The 26234-nt window shown below is 36.7% G+C and overlaps 2 protein-coding genes across 2 annotated transcripts in view; both read left to right on the forward strand.

The window, feature by feature from the left end:
* Positions 1 to 24169, forward strand: part of LOC138326533 (KICSTOR complex protein SZT2-like) — a 142195-nt gene extending 118026 nt beyond the window's left edge. Inside the window, 16 exon segments of the mRNA XM_069272632.1 lie at positions 74 to 239; positions 676 to 803; positions 6387 to 6557; positions 8608 to 8869; positions 9201 to 9283; positions 9961 to 10128; positions 10774 to 11000; positions 11302 to 11506; positions 11829 to 12039; positions 12533 to 12660; positions 12961 to 13234; positions 13837 to 13966; positions 14125 to 14266; positions 15782 to 15982; positions 16393 to 16461; positions 20142 to 24169. Of these exon segments, the coding sequence (XP_069128733.1) occupies positions 74 to 239; positions 676 to 803; positions 6387 to 6557; positions 8608 to 8869; positions 9201 to 9283; positions 9961 to 10128; positions 10774 to 11000; positions 11302 to 11506; positions 11829 to 12039; positions 12533 to 12660; positions 12961 to 13234; positions 13837 to 13966; positions 14125 to 14266; positions 15782 to 15982; positions 16393 to 16461; positions 20142 to 20285 (2709 nt within the window). The 3' untranslated portion in view covers positions 20286 to 24169.
* LOC138326534 (uncharacterized) lies at positions 20397 to 21468 on the forward strand. Its single transcript, XM_069272633.1, has 2 exons — positions 20397 to 20429; positions 20563 to 21468. The coding sequence occupies exons 1-2, from the start codon at positions 20397 to 20399 to the stop codon at positions 21466 to 21468; spliced, it is 939 nt and encodes a 312-aa protein (XP_069128734.1).
* Positions 24170 to 26234: the final 2065 nt, after the last annotated feature.

Below are 26234 nucleotides of genomic sequence, written 5' to 3' on the forward strand. Positions count from 1 at the left end.
AATACATTATCATAAATTTCATTAAAGTGCTTTAATAAAGGGAGATGACTCTGTATTAACATTCTGACTACAGGAAGAAGGACAGATGGAGACCTCCCTTGACTGTGATAGGAGAAGGTTGCCAGGAAGTGAGGACGGCCAAATCATGGTGATCGGTCGGAACGTCGACCAGTGGAGGGCCAGTATTCAGGACTTCAATGAAGAAGAGTTTAGTTTAATGACATCTACATCCTCGACAGGTAATGGTTGCCATGGTTACATAACAACAAAACTCTTGATGATGAAGTTGTCAATGAAAATTTGTTTTGTTTTATTTTTTGGTTTTATATTGATGCATTTTTGTTGATAACAAGTTTTAATAACCTTGAGTGTTGAGAGTATTGAAACCTGTGTAATCAGACTTTATGTTAGATACATTTGTAGTGCTCAAAGTGTTAATATCAATAAGTAGTATAAGAAGAAATAACATACAGAATATGTTGCCTTTAGAATGTGGAATCATTTCCTGGTCTTCGGTCTCAGTGATGACATCGTGAATGGCTTCTCAAAGACGATTAAATGTTCTTAAATATGATGTCCTAGTAGAAAAAGGAATTTAAATAAAAAAAAGCTTTTTGAAGTAGAGTTGTGGACTCACCTAAAAATTTGCTGAATTAAATCTGATCTTTTTGTCAGCTATTCCTAAGCAGACATTTCAGCGTTTCTCACCGCTATTTAACACAAGTCAGGATATGGTTGGATTAAGTGAACAGACGTTTATACCCAGACAGCGGCTACTGATGCTGACCATAGAGAACAAACAGGTAGGTAGACAGGTCCTAATGACATCTAGTAAGGTGGACAGGTCCTAATGACATCTAGTAAGGTGGACAGGTCCTAATCATATCTAGTAAGGTGGACAGGTCCTAATCACATCTAGTAAGGTAGACTGCAGGTCCTAATGACATCTAGTAAGGTGGACAGGTCCTAATCATATCTAGTAAGGTGGACAGGTCCTAATAACATCTAGTAAGGTAGACAGGTCCTAATCACATCTAGTAAGGTGGACAGGGCCTAATGACATCGATATCTAGTAAGGTGGACAGGTCCTAATGACATCTAGTAAGGTGGACAGGTCCTAATGACATCTAGTAAGGTGGACAGGTCCTAATGACATCTAGTAAGGTGGACAGGTCCTAATGACATCTAGTAAGGTGGACAGGTCCTAATCGCATCTAGTAAGGTGGACAGGTCCTAATGACATCTAGTAAGGTGGACAGGTCCTAATGACATCTAGTAAGGTGGACAGGTCCTAATGACATCTAGTAAGGTGGACAGGTCCTAATGACATCTAGTAAGGTAGACAGGTCCTAATGACATCTAGTAAGGTAGACAGGTCCTAATCACATCTAGTAAGGTGGACAGGTCCTAATGACATCTAGTAAGGTGGACAGGTCCTAATCACATCTAGTAAGGTGGACAGGTCCTAATCACATCTAGTAAGGTGGACAGGTCCTAATGACATCTAGTAAGGTGGACAGGTCCTAATGACATCTAATAAGGTAGACAGGTCCTAATGACATCTAGTAAGGTGGACAGGTCCTAATCACATCTAGTAAGGTGGACAGGTCCTAATCACATCTAGTAAGGTCGACAGGTCCTAATGACATCTAGTAAGTTGGACAGGTCCTAATGACATCTAGTAAGTTGGACAGGTCCTAATGACATCTAGTAAGGTGGACAGGTCCTAATGACATCTAGTAAGGTGGACAGGTCCTAATGACATCTAGTAAGGTGGACAGGTCCTAATGACATCTAGTAAGGTGGACAGGTCCTAATGACATCTAGTAAGGTGGACAGGTCCTAATGACATCTAGTAAGGTGGACAGGTCCTAATGACATCTAGTAAGGTGGACAGGTCCTAATGACATCTAGTAAGGTGGACAGGTCCTAATGACATCTAGTAAGGTGGACAGGTCCTAATCACATCTAGTAAGGTGGACAGGTCCTAATGACATCTAGTAAGGTGGACAGGTCCTAATGACATCTAGTAAGGTGGACAGGTCCTAATCACATCTAGTAAGGTGGACAGGTCCTAATGACATCTAGTAAGGTGGACAGGTCCTAATGACATCTAGTAAGGTAGACAGGTCCTAATGACATCTAGTAAGGTGGACAGGTCCTAATCACATCTAGTAAGGTGGACAGGTCCTAATGACATCTAGTAAGGTGGACAGGTCCTAATGACATCTAGTAAGGTGGACAGGTCCTAATGACATCTAGTAAGGTAGACAGGTCCTAATGACATCTAGTAAGGTGGACAGGTCCTAATGACATCTAGTAAGGTGGACAGGTCCTAATGATATCTAAGGTGGACAGGTCCTAATGACATCTAGTAAGGTGGACAGGTCCTAATGACATCTAGTAAGGTAGACAGGTCCTAATGACATCTAGTAAGGTGGACAGGTCCTAATGACATCTAGTAAGGTAGACAGGTCCTAATGACATCTAGTAAGGTGGACAGGCCCTAATGACATCTAGTAAGGTGGACAGGTCCTAATGACATCTAGTAAGGTGGGCAGGTCCTAATCATATCTAGTGAGGTGGACAGGTCCTAATGACATCTAGTAAGGTAGACAGGTCCTAATGACATCTAGTAATGTGGACAGGTCCTAATGACATCTAGTAAGGTAGACAGGTCCTAATGACATCTAGTAAGGTAGACAGGTCCTAATGACATCTAGTAAGGTGGACAGGCCCTAATGACATCTAGTAATGTGGACAGGTCCTAATGACATCTAGTAAGGTAGACAGGTCCTAATGACATCTAGTAAGGTGGACAGGTCCTAATGACATCTAGTAAGGTGGACAGGACCTAATGACATCTAGTAAGGTGGACAGGTCCTAATGACATCTAGTAAGGTGGACAGGTCCTAATCACATCTAGTAAGGTGGACAGGTCCTAATGACATCTAGTAAGGTAGACAGGTCCTAATGACATCTAGTAAGGTGGACAGGTCCTAATGACATCTAGTAAGGTAGACAGGTCCTAATGACATCTAGTAAGGTGGACAGGTCCTAATGACATCTAGTAAGGTAGACAGGTCCTAATGACATCTAGTAAGGTGGACAGGCCCTAATCACATCTAGTAAAGTGGACAGGTCCTAATGACATCTAGTAAGGTAGACAGGTCCTAATGACATCTAGTAAGGTGGACAGGTCCTAATGACATCTAGTAAGGTGGACAGGTCCTAATGACATCTAGTAAGGTGGGCAGGTCCTAATCATATCTAGTGAGGTGGACAGGTCCTAATGACATCTAGTAAGGTAGACAGGTTCTAATGACATCTAGTAAGGTGGACAGGTCCTAATGACATCTAGTAAGGTGGACAGGTCCTAATGACATCTAGTAAGGTGGACAGGTCCTAATGACATCTAGTAAGGTGGACAGGTCCTAATGACATCTAGTAAGGTGGACAGGTCCTAATGACATCTAGTAAGGTGGACAGGCCCTAATGACATCTAGTAAGGTGGACAGGTCCTAATGACATCTAGTAAGGTGGACAGGTCCTAATGACATCTAAGAAGGTAGACAGGTCCTAATCACATCTAGTAAGGTGGACAGGTCCTAATCACATCTAGTAATGTGGACAGGTCCTAATGACATCTAATAAGGTGGACAGGTCCTAATCACATCTTGTAAGGTGGACAGGTCCTAATGACATCTAGTAAGGTGGACAGGTCCTAATGACATCTAGTAAGGTAGACAGGTCCTAATGACATCTAGTAAGGTGGACAGGTCCTAATGACATCTAGTAAGGTGGACAGGTCCTAATGACATCTAGTAAGGTAGACAGGTCCTAATGACATCTAGTAAGGTGGACAGGTCCTAATGACATCTAGTAAGGTGGACAGGTCCTAATCACATCTAGTAAGGTGGACAGGTCCTAATGACATCTAGTAAGGTGGACAGGTCCTAATCGCATCTAGTAAGGTGGACAGGTCCTAATGACATCTAGTAAGGTAGACAGGTCCTAATGACATCTAGTAAGGTGGACAGGTCCTAATGACATCTAGTAAGGTAGACAGGTCCTAATGACATCTAGTAAGGTGGACAGGTCCTAATGACATCTAGTAAGGTAGACAGGTCCTAATGACATCTAGTAAGGTGGACAGGCCCTAATCACATCTAGTAAAGTGGACAGGTCCTAATGACATCTAGTAAGGTAGACAGGTCCTAATGACATCTAGTAAGGTGGACAGGCCCTAATGACATCTAGTAAGGTGGACAGGTCCTAATGACATCTAGTAAGGTGGGCAGGTCCTAATCATATCTAGTGAGGTGGACAGGTCCTAATGACATCTAGTAAGGTAGACAGGTCCTAATGACATCTAGTAATGTGGACAGGTCCTAATGACATCTAGTAAGGTAGACAGGTCCTAATGACATCTAGTAAGGTAGACAGGTCCTAATGACATCTAGTAAGGTGGACAGGCCCTAATGACATCTAGTAATGTGGACAGGTCCTAATGACATCTAGTAAGGTAGACAGGTCCTAATGACATCTAGTAAGGTGGACAGGTCCTAATGACATCTAGTAAGGTGGACAGGACCTAATGACATCTAGTAAGGTGGACAGGTCCTAATGACATCTAGTAAGGTGGACAGGTCCTAATCACATCTAGTAAGGTGGACAGGTCCTAATGACATCTAGTAAGGTAGACAGGTCCTAATGACATCTAGTAAGGTGGACAGGTCCTAATGACATCTAGTAAGGTAGACAGGTCCTAATGACATCTAGTAAGGTGGACAGGCCCTAATGACATCTAGTAAGGTGGACAGGTCCTAATGACATCTAGTAAGGTAGACAGGTCCTAATGACATCTAGTAAGGTGGGCAGGTCCTAATGACATCTAGTAAGGTGGACAGGTCCTAATGACATCTAGTAAGGTGGACAGGTCCTAATGACATCTAGTAAGGTGGACAGGTCCTAATGACATCTAGTAAGGTGGACAGGTCCTAATGACATCTAGTAAGGTGGACAGGCCCTAATGACATCTAGTAAGGTGGACAGGTCCTAATGACATCTAGTAAGGTGGACAGGTCCTAATGACATCTAAGAAGGTAGACAGGTCCTAATCACATCTAGTAAGGTGGACAGGTCCTAATCACATCTAGTAATGTGGACAGGTCCTAATGACATCTAATAAGGTGGACAGGTCCTAATCACATCTTGTAAGGTGGACAGGTCCTAATGACATCTAGTAAGGTGGACAGGTCCTAATGACATCTAGTAAGGTAGACAGGTCCTAATGACATCTAGTAAGGTGGACAGGTCCTAATGACATCTAGTAAGGTGGACAGGTCCTAATGACATCTAGTAAGGTGGACAGGTCCTAATGACATCTAGTAAGGTGGACAGGTCCTAATCATATCTAGTAAGATGAATAGGTCCTAATCACATCTAGTAGTAGGCCATTTTGTTTAAATACTCCCGATTTATTCATATCCATTTAAATTATGACATTGAACACATGCTTTTGATGTGAAGACCTTCAACAATCAACAGGCTAGACCAACTGGATGGGGTTTCGGAAATTAAAACAAGCATTGATAAAAATCAGTGATAAAAAATTACTGTCTGTCTGTCTTGCAACACTTGCTGTAAGCTTGTTTTAGAAGTATTCAGAGTTCTTACAGCCGTCAGCTTGGCCGGAAATTATGTCACTATCGATATAGCCTCACAGCATATTATGTGTGTACGTGTGATTTTCAATCAAGTGTTAATTACCTTTTGTTTTTCCGGTATTTTACACATTTTAGATTGTCCAAACTTCAGATAAAGTCAACTTATTTTTGACATAATTTCCCTGGAAGGAATTCAAGGCTTACTTTCAAGTGCGGACTCTATTCAAAGCCAGCATATTTTCAAGATTAATTTCTTTGTAAGAAATCCAAGGCTTACTGTCAAGACCTACCTTTTTTCGATTCAGGCTTCTTATCTACATTTTAGGGTAAAGGTGTTGTCAAAAATAAATCTTTAGTAAGTGGTACTTAATCAAATAGAGCATATTCAGGCCTTACAATGATAATGTTTTAAAAACATAAGCTGCTTTTTGGTGAATGGTTGGAAAACAAAAACCAAATATCATAACAAAATTGTAAACTGACAAAAACAGATTGTTCACTATGAACTATATTGTTATAGACTGATTTACATTAAATGTAATGCTACAGTACAATGAAGATTTCATGAATTTGGAATAATTGTTGTTGAGGAATTAAGGAATAAAGAAATGAAATTAGCACAATGATTTATTTTGATAAAATTATATTTCTTGTAGGAAATGGTAAGAAATATCCTGATCTGTTTTTCTCTAATGACATTTGTGTTGTTTTTGACAGGTATCGGTGTACTCTTACAATTGGGCGAGGGACTTGTCCACCATGCTGAGTAATCGTGTGACACAGATTGTCCAATGGCACAACACACGCATCCGTCTCCTTGACAGCATCGTCAGTCAAAAAATGGGCCTCTACCATCACACCGTGTTCAGGGAACTGAGAGGCAAAAAGGTGACTTTTACTTTTGACTCTGACACACCGTGTTCAGGGAACTGAGAGGCAAAAAGGTGACTTTTAATTTTAACTCTGACACACCGTGTTCAAGGAACTGAGAGGCAAAAAGGTGAATTTTACTTTTGACTCTGACACACCGTGTTCAGGGAACTCAAAGGCAAAAAGGTGACTTTTAATTTTAATCTTAACTCTGACACACAGTGTTCAGGGAACTGAGAGGCAAAAAGGTGACTTTTACTTTTAACTCTGACACACAGTGTTCAGGGAACTGAAAGGCAAAAAGGTGACTTTTACTTTTAACTCTAACACACAGTGTTCAGGGACCTGAGAGGCAAAAAGGTGACTTATACTTTTAACTCTAACACACCGTGTTCAGGGAACTCAAAGGCAAAAAGGTGACTTTTAATTTTAACTCTGACACACCGTGTTCAGGGTCCTGAGAGGCAAAAAGGTGACTTTTACTTTTAACTCTGACACACTGTGTTCAGGAAACTGAGAGGCAAAAAGGTGACTTGTACTTTTAACTCTAACACACCGTGTTCAGGGAACTCAAAGGCAAAAAGGTGACTTTTACTTTTAACTCTGACACATGGTGTTCAGGGAACTGAAAGGCGAAAAGGTGACTTTTAATTTTAACTCTGACACATGGTGTTCAGGGAACTGAAAGGCAAAAAGGTGACTTTTACTTTTGACTCTGACACACAGTGTTCAGGGAACTGAGAGGCAAAAAGGTGACTTTTACTTTTAACTCTGACACACGGTGTTCAGGGAACTGAAAGGCAAAAAGGTGACTTTTACTTTTAACTCTGACACATGGTGTTCAGGGAACTGAAAGGCAAAAAGGTGACTTTTACTTTTAACTCTTACACACGGTGTTCAGGGAACTGAAAGGCAAAAAGGTGACTTTTACTTTTAACTCTTACACATGGTGTTCAGGGACCTGAGAGGCAAAAAGGTGACTTATACTTTTAACTCTAACACACCGTGTTCAGGGAACTCAAAGGCAAAAAGGTGACTTTTACTTTTAACTCTGACACATGGTGTTCAGGGAACTGAAAGGCAAAAAGGTGACTTTTAATTTTTACTCTAACACATGGTGTTCAGGGAACTGAAAGGCAAAAAGGTGACTTTTACTTTTAACTCTAACACACCATGTTCAGGGAACTGAGAGGCAAAAATGTTTAATTTTACTCTTAACTCTAACACACCGTGTTCAGGGAACTGAGAGGCAAAAAGGTTTAATTTTACTCTTAACTCTGACACACTGTGTTCAGGGACCTGAGAGGCAAAAAAGTGACTTTTACTTTTAACTCTTACACACTGTGTTCAGGGAACTGAGAGGCAAAAAGGTGACTTATACTTTTAACTTTAACACACCGTGTTCAGGGAACTGAGAGGCAAAAAGGTGACTTTTAATTTTAACTCTGACACACGGTGTTCAGGGAACTGAAAGGCAAAAAGGTGACTTTTACTTTTAACTCTGACACACGGTGTTCAGGGAACTGAAAGGCAAAAAGGTGACTTTTACTTTTAACTCTGACACACAGTGTTCAGGGAACTCAAAGGCAAAAAGGTGACTTTTACTTTTAACTCTAACACACCGTGTTCAGGGAACTCAAAGGCAAAAAGGTGACTTTTAATTTCAACTCTGACACACAGTGTTCAGGGAACTGAAAGGCAAAAAGGTGACTTTTACTTTTAACTCTAACACACCGTGTTCAGGGAACTGAGAGGCAAAAAGGTGACTTTTACTCTTAACTCTAACACACCGTGTTCAGGGAACTGAAAGGCAAAAAGGTGACTTTTACTTTTAACTCTAACACACCGTGTTCAGGGAACTGAAAGGCAAAAATGTTTAATTTTACTCTTTACTCTGACACACCGTGTTCAGGGAACTGAGAGGCAAAAAGGTGACTTTTACTCTTAACTCTGACCATTTAAGGCTGTTGTTTTATGTCCCTGCCAAGGATACCACATATTAGATTAGATACCTTAGATTAATCTAAGTAACAAATAGTACAATTAAAAATGTTGTTTGTTTTCGCAGGAATACGGTCCCTATGCATCCTCTAGCACAGATATTGATCACCTGATCAAGTTCACAGCTCCAAGTTCATCCTCTCATGAACCTATTCGTCGCCACAACAGTCTGTCAACGTCTATCAACCAGCCAGTGCGATCATTTGATGAATCCTTCAAAGATATCCAGCCACAGAAACCGCTCCACCAGACGAGTTTTGCCTACTATAGTGATCCAGTGGCTAGACATGGTCTACAGGCGCAGGACCTACGCTGTCATAACAGGAAAGGTAGGATACCCCATAACATGTACACTATATAGACCTCAGACATGGTCTACAGACACAGGACCTACACTGTCACAACAGGAAAGGTAGGATATCTCACAATCATAAAATGTACATACATGTACATCATAAATGAGTGAAATATCATGAAATCAGTCATAGGAGTTTTTTTGGCAAACAAAAATTCTAAATCCGCGACAAGTTTAATAAAATCTCATGTGAAATGAACAACAGCATAAATTAGTGTTATTTTCATATGAGGTTTTAAAAAATGAAACTTAGAATCAGTTCTGGGCTTAAAACTTGTTGTGAATACTATTGGTTTTGATTACAGAGATGGAAAAGTTGTTGAAGCTCAACAAATTGTACTGGATCTGGTTCGAGAAGAACTCTGTCAACATGAACATGCCAATCTCCGTAAGTTTAACTTTGTTCATATAAAGTCATTACAGTAAAACACATTTATAACAAACACTCACTACAAATTCATAGTTATAGCATACTGATTCCCTGTCAAGATGCTTATCTTATGTATATAACAAATTATGTTTATAACGAAGTCATTTCGTTGATCCCAGAGGTTCGTTATGATCCTATTTTACTGTATATTGTACAATTTAATTAACCTGATTAACCAATATTACCTGTATCTTGTATTTCTCTGCATCACATGTTTACCTGTAATTAACCAGGACAAGGTTAATCTTTATTACCTGTATCTTGTATTTCTCTGCATCACATGTTTACCTGTAATTAACCAGGACAAGGTTAATCTTTATTTCCTGTATCTTGTATTTCTCTGCAACACATGTTTACCTGTAATTAACCAGGACAGGTTATCTTTATTACTTGTATCTTGTAATCACATGTTTACCTGTAATTAACCAGGACAAGGTTAATCTTTATTACCTGTATCTTGTATTTCTCTGCATCACATGTTTACCTGTAATTAACCAGGACAAGTTAATCTTTATAACCTGTATTTTGTATTTCTCTGCATCACATGTTTACCTGTAATTTACAAGGACGAGGTTAATCTTTATTACCTGTATCTTGTATTTCTCTGCATCACATGTTTACCTGTAATTTACAAGGATGAGGTCATACAGCTGCTGAAACAATCATGTCGTCTGTATCACTACTGTGCCACGCCGCTCCTATTTCACCCCCAGTGGCGCCAGAAGGTCATGGAGAAGTACAAGGTCACACAGCGACAGACATCTATGTCGTCCAATACGTCTGAGAAACCAGAACCCAAGGCTGTAAGTATCAGTAGACCTCCAGACTGGATAGCAATGAAACGTCTGGTGTAGAAAAGCTAGGAAAATCTTTAAAGAATGACCAATCCATGTAGAACTTGTTGATTATATTAAGTGTAATAAACTTGACATATTTGTTTACGATGTCCCTGCCAGCCAAAAACGTACCTACATCCATGACATTCTGTCGGACTGTCCCAGCACATCCGATCCTGTTTCCTTCTGCTTTGATTTATGGAGCGGACACATAAATGTCATAAATACTGTATCTACAATAAAACCTGCTGTAGCACCCACCTCAGTATAAAGACCACCAACATAATAAGGCCACTTCCTCAGGGTCCCAAATGATCAATTCTAACACAATTTGTCCTGTGTACAAAGACCACCTTGCTGTAAAGACCAATTTGGCTTGGTCCCTTGGGTGGTCTCTATAGGCAGGTTGTACTTCAATAGAAGCTTCTTTGATTAAAATTTTTACTTTTATATAATGAAAATTTTGTCATGTAGTAAATTGTATCTGAAAAATTTGAAAATATATTGATGTAAATCTTAAACTAATAGAATTGAAAATTTATGTTACAATGTATGTTGTAATGTTTGTGTAACAGTTCAGGGACATCTGATTATGTTGAGTTTATGTTGTAGCGGTCGCGCCACAGTTCAGGAACATCTGTGACAAGTATGAGAACAAAGAGGGCTGACAGTACAGAGGGTAAGAAAAGACCGGCCATCAACATCACACACCAGGAACAGATTGAAGAGGAACCTTGGCATATTGACCTCCGCGCCAGCTTCGTGAATGAGTACATGCAGTATGTACAGTCTCTAGGCTTCGTCCTCATTCAGATGAGACCAGCAACACCAAAGAGAGCGTAAGTTGAGTGTCTCCTATTTTGTGGGGTTCAGTCATTCGACATTGTTTTTACATATGAATCCTTTGGAAAGTAGAGAGAGTCCACATAATTAAGTTATAGTCAATTCACTTTCAATGTCTCGTAGGTTTTGGAGGGAACATAAATTGTATTCAGACCATACATCAGTGAACACTAACAAAGACCTGATTTATAGGATAAATACTGGGGAATATTAGCTGTTGCATATTCAATGTAAATCCTCCTACCTTGTCAATCATGCTTAAGATATTTTAATATCAAGTAAAAACGTCTTTGTCAGGTCGCGTCACGTGAAGAAGTCGTCTTTTGAGCGTGTGTTTATAGAAGGAGAGAGTATCCACGGACCTATAGGGACGGTACACTATCTACAGAAGACACAGGCTGGAGGTATCATGTTGATGGAACTGAGCTTCCGAGAGCAGTACTTCTGTGTCAAACTATTCACCTGTGAATATACTCGTTTGGGCGTACCTATCAACCAACAGGCAAGTTGTTTAGGGAGTAATCTGTGGTGAGAAATGGAAGTCTTTTTCCTTTATATACTCTATAGTCTGCTACATATTAACTTGGGTGGTTGGGCTACATGATGATAATGTATTTGCCAAAATTTGAATTAAAATTTTCCATAGAAAAATTGCACAAAAGTTAAAAAATCGAAAGTTAAGGAGTCTTAATGCTTTTCTATGGATTTTTTTTAAAGTTTAGGAATTTCCTTGATTTAAGGAATGTTCATGAAACTGGCCCTGATATCTATACACCTGTATGTTCCTGTGATATTTACTGGATTTAACCTTTACTATTGTTCAGCTGAAGCTACTGTTTGTGGAGGAGTGTGAGAAATGTAAAGATTTAATCCACGTGCATTCCTTCGCCCACGACTTCCATCTTCGCTGTATCCAATCTCACATCAGTCGACAACAGGTGTTCAAACACAGCTACCATCTGACGGGATTCCTCTCCGACTTCATCCAGGTGTACCCCTACCCGCCCCACTTTTCCAGGAATTATCTCCACCAAGGTTATCACAAGATAGACACTACTTTTTTGGTTAATTGAAAAGTGAATAGTTTTAAGAAATCATGACATTTCTTTGATTGAAGTGGAACTTGTCCAGTTCAGTGACCAGGTTTAAATCTAGGTCTGGTGATTGTATTTCTGTCTCCTTTTGGTAAAAATATTATTATTCTGTATTTTACATATTACTGAATTACCTACTCCTGCAGTTGGGTATTTTGTGATCATAACATCTTTTCAGAAAAATTAACATGATTTCCGCATACAATCTAATGATATAACAATAAATAGCTGTGATCATGAGCAGATAACTCTGCAAATATGGACTAAGAGATAAACGAGTGAGACTGTTTTATACCTCGGAAAATAACTGCACTATGGTATGACCACATGCAATATGTATTATCATACTGATTGTGTTACATTAAAATGATTCTTAACAGCATATTGATTATATCCCATGATATTTCAATTTATAAACATTTGTGTTACTACAGAGACAATGACAGTAGGACCCCTGACTTGTCCTGGTTCACAGCTCTATGAATTCATGTTACAACATGTCAAACTGCACCAGATGAAGGTCATCGCCATGGTACCAAATGTTGATACTGACATAGACAGTGTAAGTAAGAAGTAAAAACAGTCACTATAAATGGTTTACAAAAAATAATAAAGCAGTTGGACAATATCTTTGTTACTGAGCTGTAATATCAGAAAGTGACTTGAGACAAATTCAGTTGACCCATTGTGATTTGCATTTTGAGTGGCATATATTGTTTGTTGGAAATAATTTACATTTTCAAAATTATTTCTTCTCAAAAACCATGAGGCCTGGAGACCTGATATTAGGCATTCAAATAAATGACTGTTAATTTCTTAACTACTTCAATATAAACACATTGCATACCTGATATACTTTTAGGAGTACCACTTTGTCAGAAGTAATGAATACGCTTTGATCTGCCACAAACTACGGAAAATCCAAAACCCAAAGCTGAAACAGAAACTGGATGACTACAATGTGGGACTTGTGATTACCCATGATTCTCAGCAAGTGAACTTTCAAAGTGAGGCTGAAAGGACTTTACTGAAGCTACATTACTTTGTTGTGATGACAAGCTGTAGAGAACTGTTCCCCAAAGCCACGATTGACAGTAAGGTGGGAGCCAAGGGTATCTTTTTGGAGGAGCTGAGAGGTAGGTCAATTTGTAGCTATGACAGTAAGGTCGAAACAAAGGATAGCTTTCTGGAGGAGCTAAGAGGTAGGTCTATTATAGTTACAGCAGTAAGGTCGGAGCCAAGGGTGTCTTCCTGGAGGAGCTAAGAGGTAGGTCTATTATAGTTACAGCAGTAAGGTCGGAGAATAGGGTGTCTTCTTGGGGGAGCTGAGAGCTAGGTTTATCTATAGCTATGACAGTAAGATCGGAACAAAGGCTGTCTTCCCAGAGGAGCTAAGAGGTAGGTCTATTATAGTTACAACAGTAAGGTCGGAACAAAGGCTGTCTTCCCAGAGGAGCTAAACGGTAGGTCTATTATAGTTACAACAGTAAGGTCAGAGCCAAGGGTGTCTTCCTGGAGGAGCTGAGAGGTAGGTCTATTTTAGCCACAAAGTATAAGATATTGAATGTTTGTAGAAGTTAACAAGGAACGATATCTGACATCTTGCAATATAAAATCTAACATGGACTTCATATCCGTCATTACATCTTACAAAAAAAAATTAATGTAACATGTGTACAGTATAATCTATGTTTTCCATGGTACAAAACAATAAATATCTGCCTATTTGTTGTGATAGATCGTAGTAAGCCTGTACCAGTGAAGCAGCACATTGGTGTGAGACAGGAGACTGTGAGGACGTCTCGTACTGCCGGGATCTACAACACACCGGGTTACAACCTACTCATGGAGGAGGCACAACTGGCAAGGTACACGGCTTATCATTGTATACATCATAATTAATGACTCAATCTTCTGTAAACCAGATTTATTTTGTGGCTTTTAAATTTTGTGATTTCTATGTCAAAATAAGTTCCCGAAGATAAACCTATCACTATAAATAAGATATTTTGTTTTTTCTGATTAGGGAAAAAATTGAAAGAATGGTTGAGGTTTCTACAGAGAAGTGTCGTAAAGATTTGTTGTGGCAGCGTATGCTGGTAGGGGAACAGTCAGAGGAAGACGGAAGGCGTAAAAAACGCAGCGAGACAGAGGAGAGCCGTGACGTGGTAGGTGAAGGTTACTACATTAGTTTACCATTTATATTATGTCTCACCAAATACAGCCTTTATCCTTCATTTTCTCATCTACTGTAAATTTTAAGATTATTATAAAGTCTGAACATGACAGCCAAAATCTTAAAATACATATTTAAAGGTCTGTAGATTATTATAAAGTCTGAACATGACAGCCAAAATCTTAAAATACATATAAAGGTCTGTAGATTATTATAAAGTCTGAACATGACAGCCAAAATCTTAAAATACATATTTAAAGGTCTGTAGATTATAAAGTCTGAACATGACAGCCAAAATCTTAAAATACATATTTAAAGGTCTGTAGATTATAAAGTCTGAACATGACAGCCAAAATCTTAAAATGCATATTTAAAGGTCTGTAGATTATTATAAAGTCTGAACATGACAGCCAAAATCTTAAAATACATATTTAAAGGTCTGTAGATTATTATAAAGTCTGAACATGACAGCCAAAATCTTAAAATACATATTTAAAGGTCTGTAGATTATTATAAAGTCTGAACATGACAGCCAAAATCTTAAAATGCATATTTAAAGGTCTTCTACAGTTCTATTGATGCCAATTACATCATTTTGGCAGGGTCATAAAGAGAAGATTGTTGTTATTCTTCAGGTCTTACATGGCAGCCATAATGGCATTTTTATGACATGACTATAACAGTTTATCCTCAACAGCACCTGTTTAAAACTTCCGCAACTTTACTAGTGGGAAGATTTCCTGTCTGAACATGACAGCCAAAATCTTAAAATGCATATTTAAAGGTCTGTAGATTATAAAGTCTGAACATGACAGCCAAAATCTTAAAATGCATATTTAAAGGTCTTCTACAGTTCTATTGATGCCAATTACATCATTTTGGTAGGGTCATAAAGAGAAGATTGTTGTTATTCTTCAGGTCTTACATGGCAGCCATAATAGCATTTTTATCACATGATTATAACAGTTTATCCTCAACAGCACCTGTTTAAAACTTCCGCAGCTTTACTAGTGGGAAGATTTCCTAAAACTGCTAGATACATGCATACAAACATGTACATTACAATATATACAATGTTTGTTTATTTGACATTGTATACAATATTTGTTCATTTGACATTGTATACAATATTTGTTTATTTTTTCAGTTCCAGAAGTTGTCGTTCGAGGAGTTCCTTGAACTGTTAGATATTTACAATGATGTGTTTACTGTATTTCAGTACCAGAAGTTGTCGTTCGAGGAGTTCCTTGAACTGTTAGATATATACAATGATGTGTTTACTGTATTTCAGTACCAGAAGTTGTCGTTCGAGGAGTTCCTTGAACTGTTAGATATTTACAATGATAAGATGTCTGTATTTCAGTACTAGAAGTTGTCATTCGAGGAGTTCCGTGAACTGTTAGATATATACAATGATGAGTTGCCTGTATTTCAGTACCAAAAGCTGTCGTTTGAGGAGTTCCTTGAAATGTTAGATATATACAATGATGAGTTGCCTGTATTTCAGTACCAGAAGTTGTCGTTCGAGGAGTTCCTTGAACTGTTAGATAAGGTGGTGAAGACACCGCTGGGAGAGCTGGATCCCTTGTTGATGCAGTTAGAGAGTATGAACTTCCAGTGGTACAAAGGCCTGTTTCGTGTCCTACAGTCACACTACCCCGAAACACATCGTAGCTTCTTCAGTCCCGACGGACAAACACAGTACATTGTAAGTCATTAATTTGTATCATAGGGGCTTGATACATTTCTATGGTGGGTGGTGGGAGATGGGTAACAATATCCCTTGATATAATGCTGGTGTTATGTATTAGAGAAAAATCTCTTAATTACCATTGAACATTTTTCCCATTCTGGATAATGGGGTCATGTCAAGCCACCAAGATTTGTGATTAAAGTCATATAATGTATTTATGCAGCTTTAATGAGTTTATTAGAGGAAAACTTTTTCAAATGTAAATTTAGTTCTGTTCATTAGAAGAAAACTAACGGTATATGCCACTTTCCTTTAATCTTTTCTTAGTTTGATATGTTGTGCTTATTACTGCAATGTCATTATTTAATTACAAACACTTAAAATTTATTATCAGTGATACCATAGTTTAAATGTTTTGTTTGTAGCTCATCCTCAATCCTAACTATCTGGACATGTTTATGATGTTGATGCTGGACAACACAGAGAGAAGGATGGTGAGTAGCTGTTACATAGAATTTGTTTACTGTGATCTATTAACTTTATTTATCCTGACATATAGAATTTGTTTACTGTGATCTGTTAACTTTATTTATCCCGACATATAGAATTTGTTTACTGTGATCTATTAACTTTATTTATCCTGACATATAGAATTTGTTTACTGGGATCTATTAACTAAATTTATCCTGACATATAGAATTTGTTTACTGTGATCTGTTAACTTTATTTATTCCGACATTAAGAATTTGTTTACTGTGATCTGTTAACTTTATTTATCCCGACATATAGAATTTGTTTACTGTGATCTGTTAACTTTATTTATCCCGACATATAGAATTTGTTTACTGTGATCTGTTAACTTTATTTATCCTGACATATAGAATTTGTTTACTGTGATCTATTAACTTTATTTATCCTGACATATAGAATTTAATTACTGTGATCTATTAACTTTATTTATCCAGACATATAGAATTTGTTTACTGTGATCTATTAACTTTATTTATCCAGACATATAGAATTTGTTTACTGTGATCTATTAACTTTATTTATCCTGACATATAGAATTTGTTTACTGTGATCTATTAACTTTATTTATCCTGACATTTAGAATTTGTTTACTGTGATCTATGAACTTTATTTATTCCGACATATAGAATTTGTTTACTCTGATCTATTAACTTTATTTATCCTGACATATAGAATTTGTTTACTATGATCTATTAACTTTATTTTCCCGACATATAGAATTTGTTTACTGTGATCTATTAACTTTATTTATCCCGACATATAGAATTTGTTTACTGTGATCTATTAACTTTATTTATCCTGACATATAGAATTTGTTTACTGTGATCTATTAACTTTATTTATCCCGACATATAGAATTTGTTTACTGTGATCTATTAACTTTATTTATCCCGACATATAGAATTTGTTTACTGTGATCTATTAACTTTATTTGTCCCGACATATAGAATTTGTTTACTGTGATCTAATAAATTTATTTATCCTGACATATAGAATTTGTTTACTGTGATCTATTTACTTTATTTATCCTGACGTATAGATTTTGTTTACTGTGATCTATTAACTTTATTTATCCCAACATATAGAATTTGTTAACTGTGATCTATTAACTTTATTTATCCCGACATATAGAATTTGTTTACTGTGATCTATTAACTTTATTTATCCCGACATATAGAATTTGTTTACTGTGATCTATTAACTTTATTTATCCCGACATATAGAATTTGTTTACTGTGATCTATTAACTTTATTTTTCCAGACATATAGAATTTGTTTACTGTGATCTGTTAACTTTATTTATTCCGACATATAGAATTTGTTTACTGTGATCTATCAACTTTATTTATCCCGACATATAGAATTTGTTTACTATGATCTATTAACTTTATTTATCCTGACATATAGAATTTGTTTACTGTGATCTATTAACTTTATTTATCCTGACATATAGAATTTGTTTACTATGATCTATTAACTTTATTTTTCCAGACATATAGAATTTGTTTACTGTGATCTATTAACTTTATTTATCCCGACATATAGAATTTGTTTACTGTGATCTGTTAACTTTATTTATCCTGACATATAGAATTTGTTTACTGTGATCTGTTAACTTTATTTATCCCGACATATAGAATTTGTTTACTGTGATCTATTAACTTTATTTATCCTGACATATAGAATTTGTTTACTGTGATCTATTAACTTTATTTATCCTGACATATAGAATTTGTTTACTGTGATCTATTAACTTTATTTATCCTGACATATAGAATTTGTTTACTGTGATCTGTTAACTTTATTTATCCCGACATATAAAATTTGTTTACTGTGATCTATTAACTTTATTTATTCCGACATATAGAATTTGTTTACTGTGATCTGTTAACTTTATTTATTCCGACATATAGAATTTGTTTACTGTGATCTGTTAACTTTATTTATTCCGACATATAGAATTTGTTTACTGTGATCTATTAACTTTATTTATCCTGACATATAGAATTTGTTTACTGTGATCTATTAACTTTATTTATCCCGACATATAGAATTTGTTTACTGTGATCTGTTAACTTTATTTATCCTGACATATAGAATTTGTTTACTGTGATCTATTAACTTTATTTATCCTGACATATAGAATTTGTTTACTGTGATCTGTTAACTTTATTTATCCCGACATATAGAATTTGTTTACTGTGATCTATGAACTTTATTTATTCCGACATATAGAATTTGTTTACTGTGATCTATTAACTTTATTTATCCTGACATATAGAATTTGTTTACTGTGATCTGTTAACTTTATTCATCCCGACATTTAGAATTTGTTTACTGTGATCTATTAACTTTATTTATCCTGACATATAGAATTTGTTTACTGTGATCTGTTAACTTTAATTATCCTGACATATAGAATTTGTTTACTGTGATCTATTAACTTTATTTATCCCGACATATAAAATTTGTTTACTGTGATCTATTAACTTTATTTATTCCGACATATAGAATTTGTTTACTGTGATCTATTAACTTTATTTATCCTGACATATAGAATTTGTTTACTGTGATCTGTTAACTTTATTCATCCCGACATTTAGAATTTGTTTACTGTGATCTATTAACTTTATTTATCCTGACATATAGAATTTGTTTACTGTGATCTGTTAACTTTAATTATCCTGACATATAGAATTTGTTTACTGTGATCTATTAACTTTATTTATCCCGACATATAAAATTTGTTTACTGTGATCTATTAACTTTATTTATTCCGACATTAAGAATTTGTTTACTGTGATCTGTTAACTTTATTTATCCTGACATATAGAATTTGTTTACTATGATCTATTAACTTTATTTATCCTGACATATAGAATTTGTTTACTGTGATCTGTTAACTTTATTTATCCTGATATATAGAATTTGTTTACTGTGATCTATTAACTAAATTTATCCTGACATATAGAATTTGTTTACTGTGATCTGTTAACTTTATTCATCCCGACATTTAGAATTTGTTTACTATGATCTATTAACTTTATTTATCCTGACATATAGAATTTGTTTACTGTGATCTATTAACTTTATTTATCCTGACATATAGAATTTGTTTACTGTGATCTATTAACTTTATTTATCCTGACATATAGAATTTGTTTACTATGATCTATTAACTTTATTTATCCTGACATATAGAATTTGTTTACTGTGATCTGTTAACTTTATTTATTCCGACATATAGAATTTGTTTACTGTAATCTATTAACTTTATTTATCCCGACATATAGAATTTGTTTATGGAATCACTTTGATGTTGTTGTAAGGGCATATGCATTTATGTCGCATGAAGTGTAGCAATAACTTTTTAATTGTTCATTATAAAACTGTTTCAGATTGTGTCTTATCAACTCATTTTCCAATAGAAGCACTTACCTGGTATATAATCCTCCCTTCATATAGAGACTAAATCTGAAGTGTCTGTTAACTTTAAGCTTCCTTTTGATTGGTATCCAATTTTCAGGATTCTATATTGTAGTTCTTTTACAATTTACTAAAATAGATATTGAACAAAATTTAACCAGAATGTCTTGTTTCAGGTATGCTGATAAGTTAACGATGTGTTTTTATTTGTATACAGGAACTGTGTGCCATATTCCGGGAGTCGATCACAGACCAGGAACACAGTCCAGAGAATCCTAACCTCAATGTGCTGGGCATGCATTCACATGTTGAGGACTTTGTCAATGTCTGCTGCTACCACCTATGGGCCTCCATGGTATAACATCACGGACCCTGGGCCTCCATGGTATAACATTACAGACTCTGGACCTCCTTGGTGTAACATCACGGACTCTGGGCCTCCATGGTATAACATCACAGACTCTGGGCCTCCATGGTGTTACATCACAGACTCTGGGCCTCCATGGTATAACATCACGGACTCTGGGCCTCCATGGTGTTACATCACAGACTTTGGGCCTCCATGGTGTTACATCACAGACTCTGGGCCTCCATGGTGTTACATCACAGACTCTGGGCCTCCATGGTATAACATCAAGGACCCTGGGCCACCATGGTATAACATCACAGACTCTAGGCCTCCATGGTGTAACATCACGGACTCTGGGCCTCCATGGTATAACATCACAGACTCTGGACCTCCTTGGTGTAACATCACGGACTCTGGGCCTCCATGGTATAACATCACAGACTCTGGGCCTCCATGGTGTTACATCACAGACTCTGGGCCTCCATGGTATAACATCACGGACTCTGGGCCTCCATGGTGTTACATCACAGACTCTGGGCCTCCATGGTGTTACATCACAGACTCTGGGCCTCCATGGTGTTACATCACAGACTCTGGGCCTCCATGGTATAACATCAAGGACCCTGGGCCACCATGGTATAACATCACAGACTCTAGGCCTCCATGGTGTAACATCAAGGACTCTGGGCCTCCATGGTATAACATCACAGACTCTGGGCCTCCATGGTGTTACATCACAGACTCTGGGCCTCCATGGTATAACATCACAGACTCTGGGCCTCCATGGTGTTACATCACAGACTCTGGGCCTCCATGGTATAACATCACGGACCCTGGGCCACCATGGTATAACATCACAGACTCTAGGCCTCCATGGTGTAACATCACGGACTCTGGGCCTCCATGGTATAACATCACAGACTCTGGGCCTCCATGGTGTTACATCACAGACTCTGGGCCTCCATGGTATAACATCACAGACTCTGGGCCTCCATGGTGTTACATCACAGACTCTGGGCCTCCATGGTATAACATCACGGACCCTGGGCCACCATGGTATAACATCACAGACTCTAGGCCTCCATGGTGTAACATCACGGACTCTGGGCCTCCATGGTATAACATCACAGACTCTGGGCCTCCATGGTGTAACATCACGATTGCCTCCTCTGTGCAATATTGTACTGTATATTAAGAAAACATATGTAAATGTGATACATCCCATATAAAACAATCTGCAGTTACCTTTAGATAATAGATCTAGTCAATTATTTGTATTTTTTCTGATCTCTCCTAAAGAACTTGTACCTACCAGGTCGAACTGACTTCCAATGTATATGAGCAGTTTTGGCTGATGCCTATATTACTGTCTTCCTTAAAATGTTTCAAACAGAAATTGGTTTGTGAAGATGTTGTCAGAGCATGTTGGTACTAAGTGAATCATTGTAAAGCATTGTGGCCAGATTAGCTGGTAAAATTGCATGAAATATGAGATTATGTATATATACACATCATTGTTTATAATCATTTATCTAAGCATGTTTGTATAAGGTCAATGACAAAGGTCAACTTCTATGTCGTCTTCACACGATACATCTAGCATTGTAAGATATTTTAATTGCATCTTATGCTTTTTTCTCAAAAACTTTTATATGAAATTTATCATTTTTGACCCAATAAGCATCCATGACCCATTGGAATATAAAAAAGTTGAAAATTCTATTGCAATGCATTTTTAAACAGTGAATATTCAAATGTTTGTGTCTCTTTGACTATGATACAATTTGAAGCAACTGGATCCAGAGCATTAGGCAGTATCAACTTATGAAGGCATTTTTATGTACATGTATAAAAATATGCAATTTATACATTGTATGTAAAAAAATTAAATATACATGTACTTTTGATTGTTATTAAACAATACTACAAATGGATAGCTTGTAGTAAGATTGTGTGAGGTATATTACTCAATGTTGTGATTCATCAAAAATGATAATGTGCATCTTAGTATGAAGAAAAAGGATGGGGTCTCATTGAGATATAGTAGCTCTATGAATTTAATGGTAAGCTGGATGTCTCAAAATTTAAGAATGTGCTTGATCATTGTTAAATGTAAAAATTAGTCTTCAAGTAACAACATAGTAGACAATATGTTTATTTACATTTACCATTAGAAAGCTGATATAGAAGTAAAAATTCACAATGTAGCATGAACAAGTAATATGATAAACAAGATCTCATACTTTTGCCCTTCAATCATTGTTTGAGTGACTGAATTTTTATAAGGTTGTTTGAAATCCTTTCTGTCTGTGATGGTTTCTTATTGAAGGATTATCAATTATTTCTTAAAGTTTATAATTTTTTACAAAATTATGAATTGCAATTAATTTTTTGTTTGTTTACAAGATCATGAATATCACAATAATTTGTTCTTTTATAAGATCATGAATAAGCTAATCCTCTTGAAGAAATCTGCCAATGAAAATGAAATTTATCCCTTAATTATGTATGATCCAACGTGTCATAGCTGTTTAGTTAACCTTAGCTGTTTTCAGGTTTTTATTTATGTTATAAATGGAATGTTGAAAATAAAATGAAATGTGTTAAATCAATGAATGTCTATTGATATGAATGTACTTTGGGAATATTTAAACGGGTGACCATAATATCAAAATAAGTGCAATGATGATTTGTCATACCGTCTGTTACTGCAAGTGATTTAAACTGTCATAAAGTGCACCTTTCCTCCTTTAATAAACTGCTATACACATGGGCATTTCCACAGATTCTTTCACAGTTATACTGGGTCAAGGTCTATAACTCTGCCAGCCTTGTGGCACTACTTAAATTCTGAAAAAAATGTTAAAAGAAAATAACTTCTTTACAAAATATAGTGCAATGTTTGCAATTGTTTGTTTCATTTTAAACACACAAGCATTATTCATCTGTGTATTATCATAAACTGATATAATGTATAGAGGTTTGTTTGTAACACATGTATTTGTTATATAAAACTGTGTGAAAATGTACTTTTGAGACTTTTGAATGATCAAATGTGTCTTGAATTTGTTTGTTTCAAGCAAGACATTAGGAAAATTTGTCTTGAACATTTCATTTTTTTCTTGTCAAAAATCATGCACAAAAATGAAAACTTTCAATACTCATTTCAAAAGTCTTGAAATAACCGAAATTCAAATAATTTATAATCCAATATGTTTGTTTTATAACATAACCTGGAATTGGATGACTAAACTGAATGACTGTGATGATAATATGATGGTATTCCTATGTCATTTACATGTAAAGCCTTATTCCGTCATTACATATTACAGAGTTAGCTCCCTTGCGGGTAGGTATCGATTGTTACGTCATTATTTTGTAAGCGCAATTCAGGTTGTTTTCTCCTAAAAGTATAATGTTACGCTCACAAACACACGACGTCACAATCAATACCTACCCGCAAGGGTAGATAACTCTGTAATATGAAAATCCGGAATACATGTACTGGTATGTGTGTTATTGTTACTCTGCAAGTGTGTTTGAAAGTGGATGTTATTGTAAGTGAATGTGGTTGGGTATGTATGAAAACAAAACCGAGTAAAGATACATGTAGTTATAAATGTGTACAGAATATGTCGGTGTCTGAAGGGTTCTGACTAGCCGATACACACACTGTATTATCTGCCGTGAACACAAAATTTGGTGCAATCAATAGTCAGAAGCCCTTGGACTTCAGTGGGGATGTTTTTATAATACATGTAGATTGTCTTTCATTTGAGTGATTACTGTGTGCAGCATATCAGAATGCTATTTTCTTTGTGTTCTCTTTTTAACAAACTTAATCCAAACTTTATTATTACTCATGACAATGACCTAAATAAAACACTGTAAAAGTTTTGAATTGTTTTTGTTTTTCTGCTAAGCACACATAATGGAAATAGTTGCACAATATAACCTTTTTGTGATATATGCCAATTTTGAATTTGCAATCAAGAGATGGGATGACATTGGTTGAGTGTCGAAAATCACATACAAGTACCCGGTATCCTACACGTGACCTCCTTGACTTTTGACTAGAGGCTCAAGGTCATAATATAAGATATAAGATTCAGTGCTTTGTACAGTAGCTTTTAATTACCCCAATTGAATGGTTTTGAAAGTAATAACAAGAATGAATAAATTATAGTAACTAGAACAAGAGGTCCAGAGGGTCTGTATAATATCACTCACCTTGTTTGTAATGCCAAGTTATGTTCCGAGTACAGGTTCATTATTTCTTTTCTAAAAGAATTAAAACATTTACCTCTATTTTCTGAGCCAAAATTTATAGTTTATATCAACTCTATTCCCCTTCCCACAAGAATATTTCTGACCAAATTTGGTTATAATCCATGCCAAAATCTATGACTAGTAGCAATTATAAGGATTTACCTCTATTTCTTTTATTGGGCCCACCCAGGGGTCAGAGCCAAAATTTATGAAAAGTCTGTTCCCCTTCCCCCAAGGATGTTTCTGGCCAAATTTGGTAACAATCCATGTAGAACTCTATGACTATTGACTAGTAACGATTTAAAGAAATGTTGACGGACGGACGACGGACGGACGGACGACGGACAGACGGACGGGCCAGGTGAGCTAACAAAAACCACTAGAAATTATATCCTTCATTTGAAAAGGAGGTACATGTCCACATGTATGAAATTAGCCAGTCGGTGTGGCTTAATGTACAAAGCATTAAATACAGTTGGTTGATTTTGGTTTGATCACAATAGTTTATTTTCTTATTAGCAGTAATTAAAGGATGTGTCAGATTTATGGATGGAGGAATGCTGGAGAAAAACCAACAATCAGCCAGCAGTACCTATCAATTGCCCCACATGGGATTCAATCTGCCAACCCAGGGGTGGAGGGCATGTGGTAACATATTGAGACATCTGAATCATTCGGCCACGTCAGCCATTCTGTCACTCAGTTGATAGCTAGAGCATTTTTCTTTGGCTCAAGTTTGTAGATATAGAAATTATCACTCCAGAAACTCGGGTCCTACTCCTGGTCCAGGTACTCTATGAAAATGTATGCTTTATCTGCTCTTCTACATTTTATTATTCGGTCATCTAAAGCTTGAATGAAATGATCCTGACATGGTACCGTTGTTATTTTTTGGGTTGATCCAAAGTCAACCATCTTAGCCACCATCTTAAAAACACATTTTGAACTTCTTCTCAAGTTCTACTGGTGCGAACTGGCTGAAACACAGGAAATGATCCTGACATGGTCCCAAAAAGTGTTGTTATTTTTTGGGTCGATCGGAAATCCAAGATGGCCACCACAGCCTCCATTTTGAAGACACATTTTAAACTTCTTCTCAAGTTCTACCAGAATGATTTGGTTGAAAATTACTTGAAATGATCCTGACATGGTCCTGAAGTGTTGTTATTTTTCAGGTTGATCCGAAATCCAAAATGGCTGTCACAGCCGCCATCTTGAAAACACATTTTGAACTTCTTCTCAAGTTCTACCGGTGCGATTCGGCTGAAACTTCCCAGAAATGATCCTGATATGATCTTGGGCCTCTTGTCTACATTCTATTAAGCAGAATAAATAATGCAGCACATGTAGGTAAAACTCCTTAGGGCGCCTACCAAAGAATGATCTATGTCTGACAAACGAAAGAGGGATCTTTTCTCTGCTTTTCAAACTTTCACTACATATTACTACATATGGAGAAAGATCCTTTGAGTACTTTCTGAGATACATAACAGTAACAAACTACAATTATCAAAATCCATGATGGCTACCTGTCGGCCATCTTTTTGACGATCAGTCCGAAAATGCAATATGCACAACTAAGGTCCTAGTGGAACTTACATATAAAATTTGAGACATATCACTTCAGTACTTTCTGAGAAATAGCGGTAACAAGCTTCAACTACCCAAATTCAAGATGGCAGCCTGTCGGCC

The sequence above is a fragment of the Argopecten irradians genome, chromosome 6, assembly GCF_041381155.1.
Source record: "Argopecten irradians isolate NY chromosome 6, Ai_NY, whole genome shotgun sequence".
Classification (NCBI taxonomy): Eukaryota; Metazoa; Mollusca; class Bivalvia; order Pectinida; family Pectinidae; genus Argopecten; species Argopecten irradians.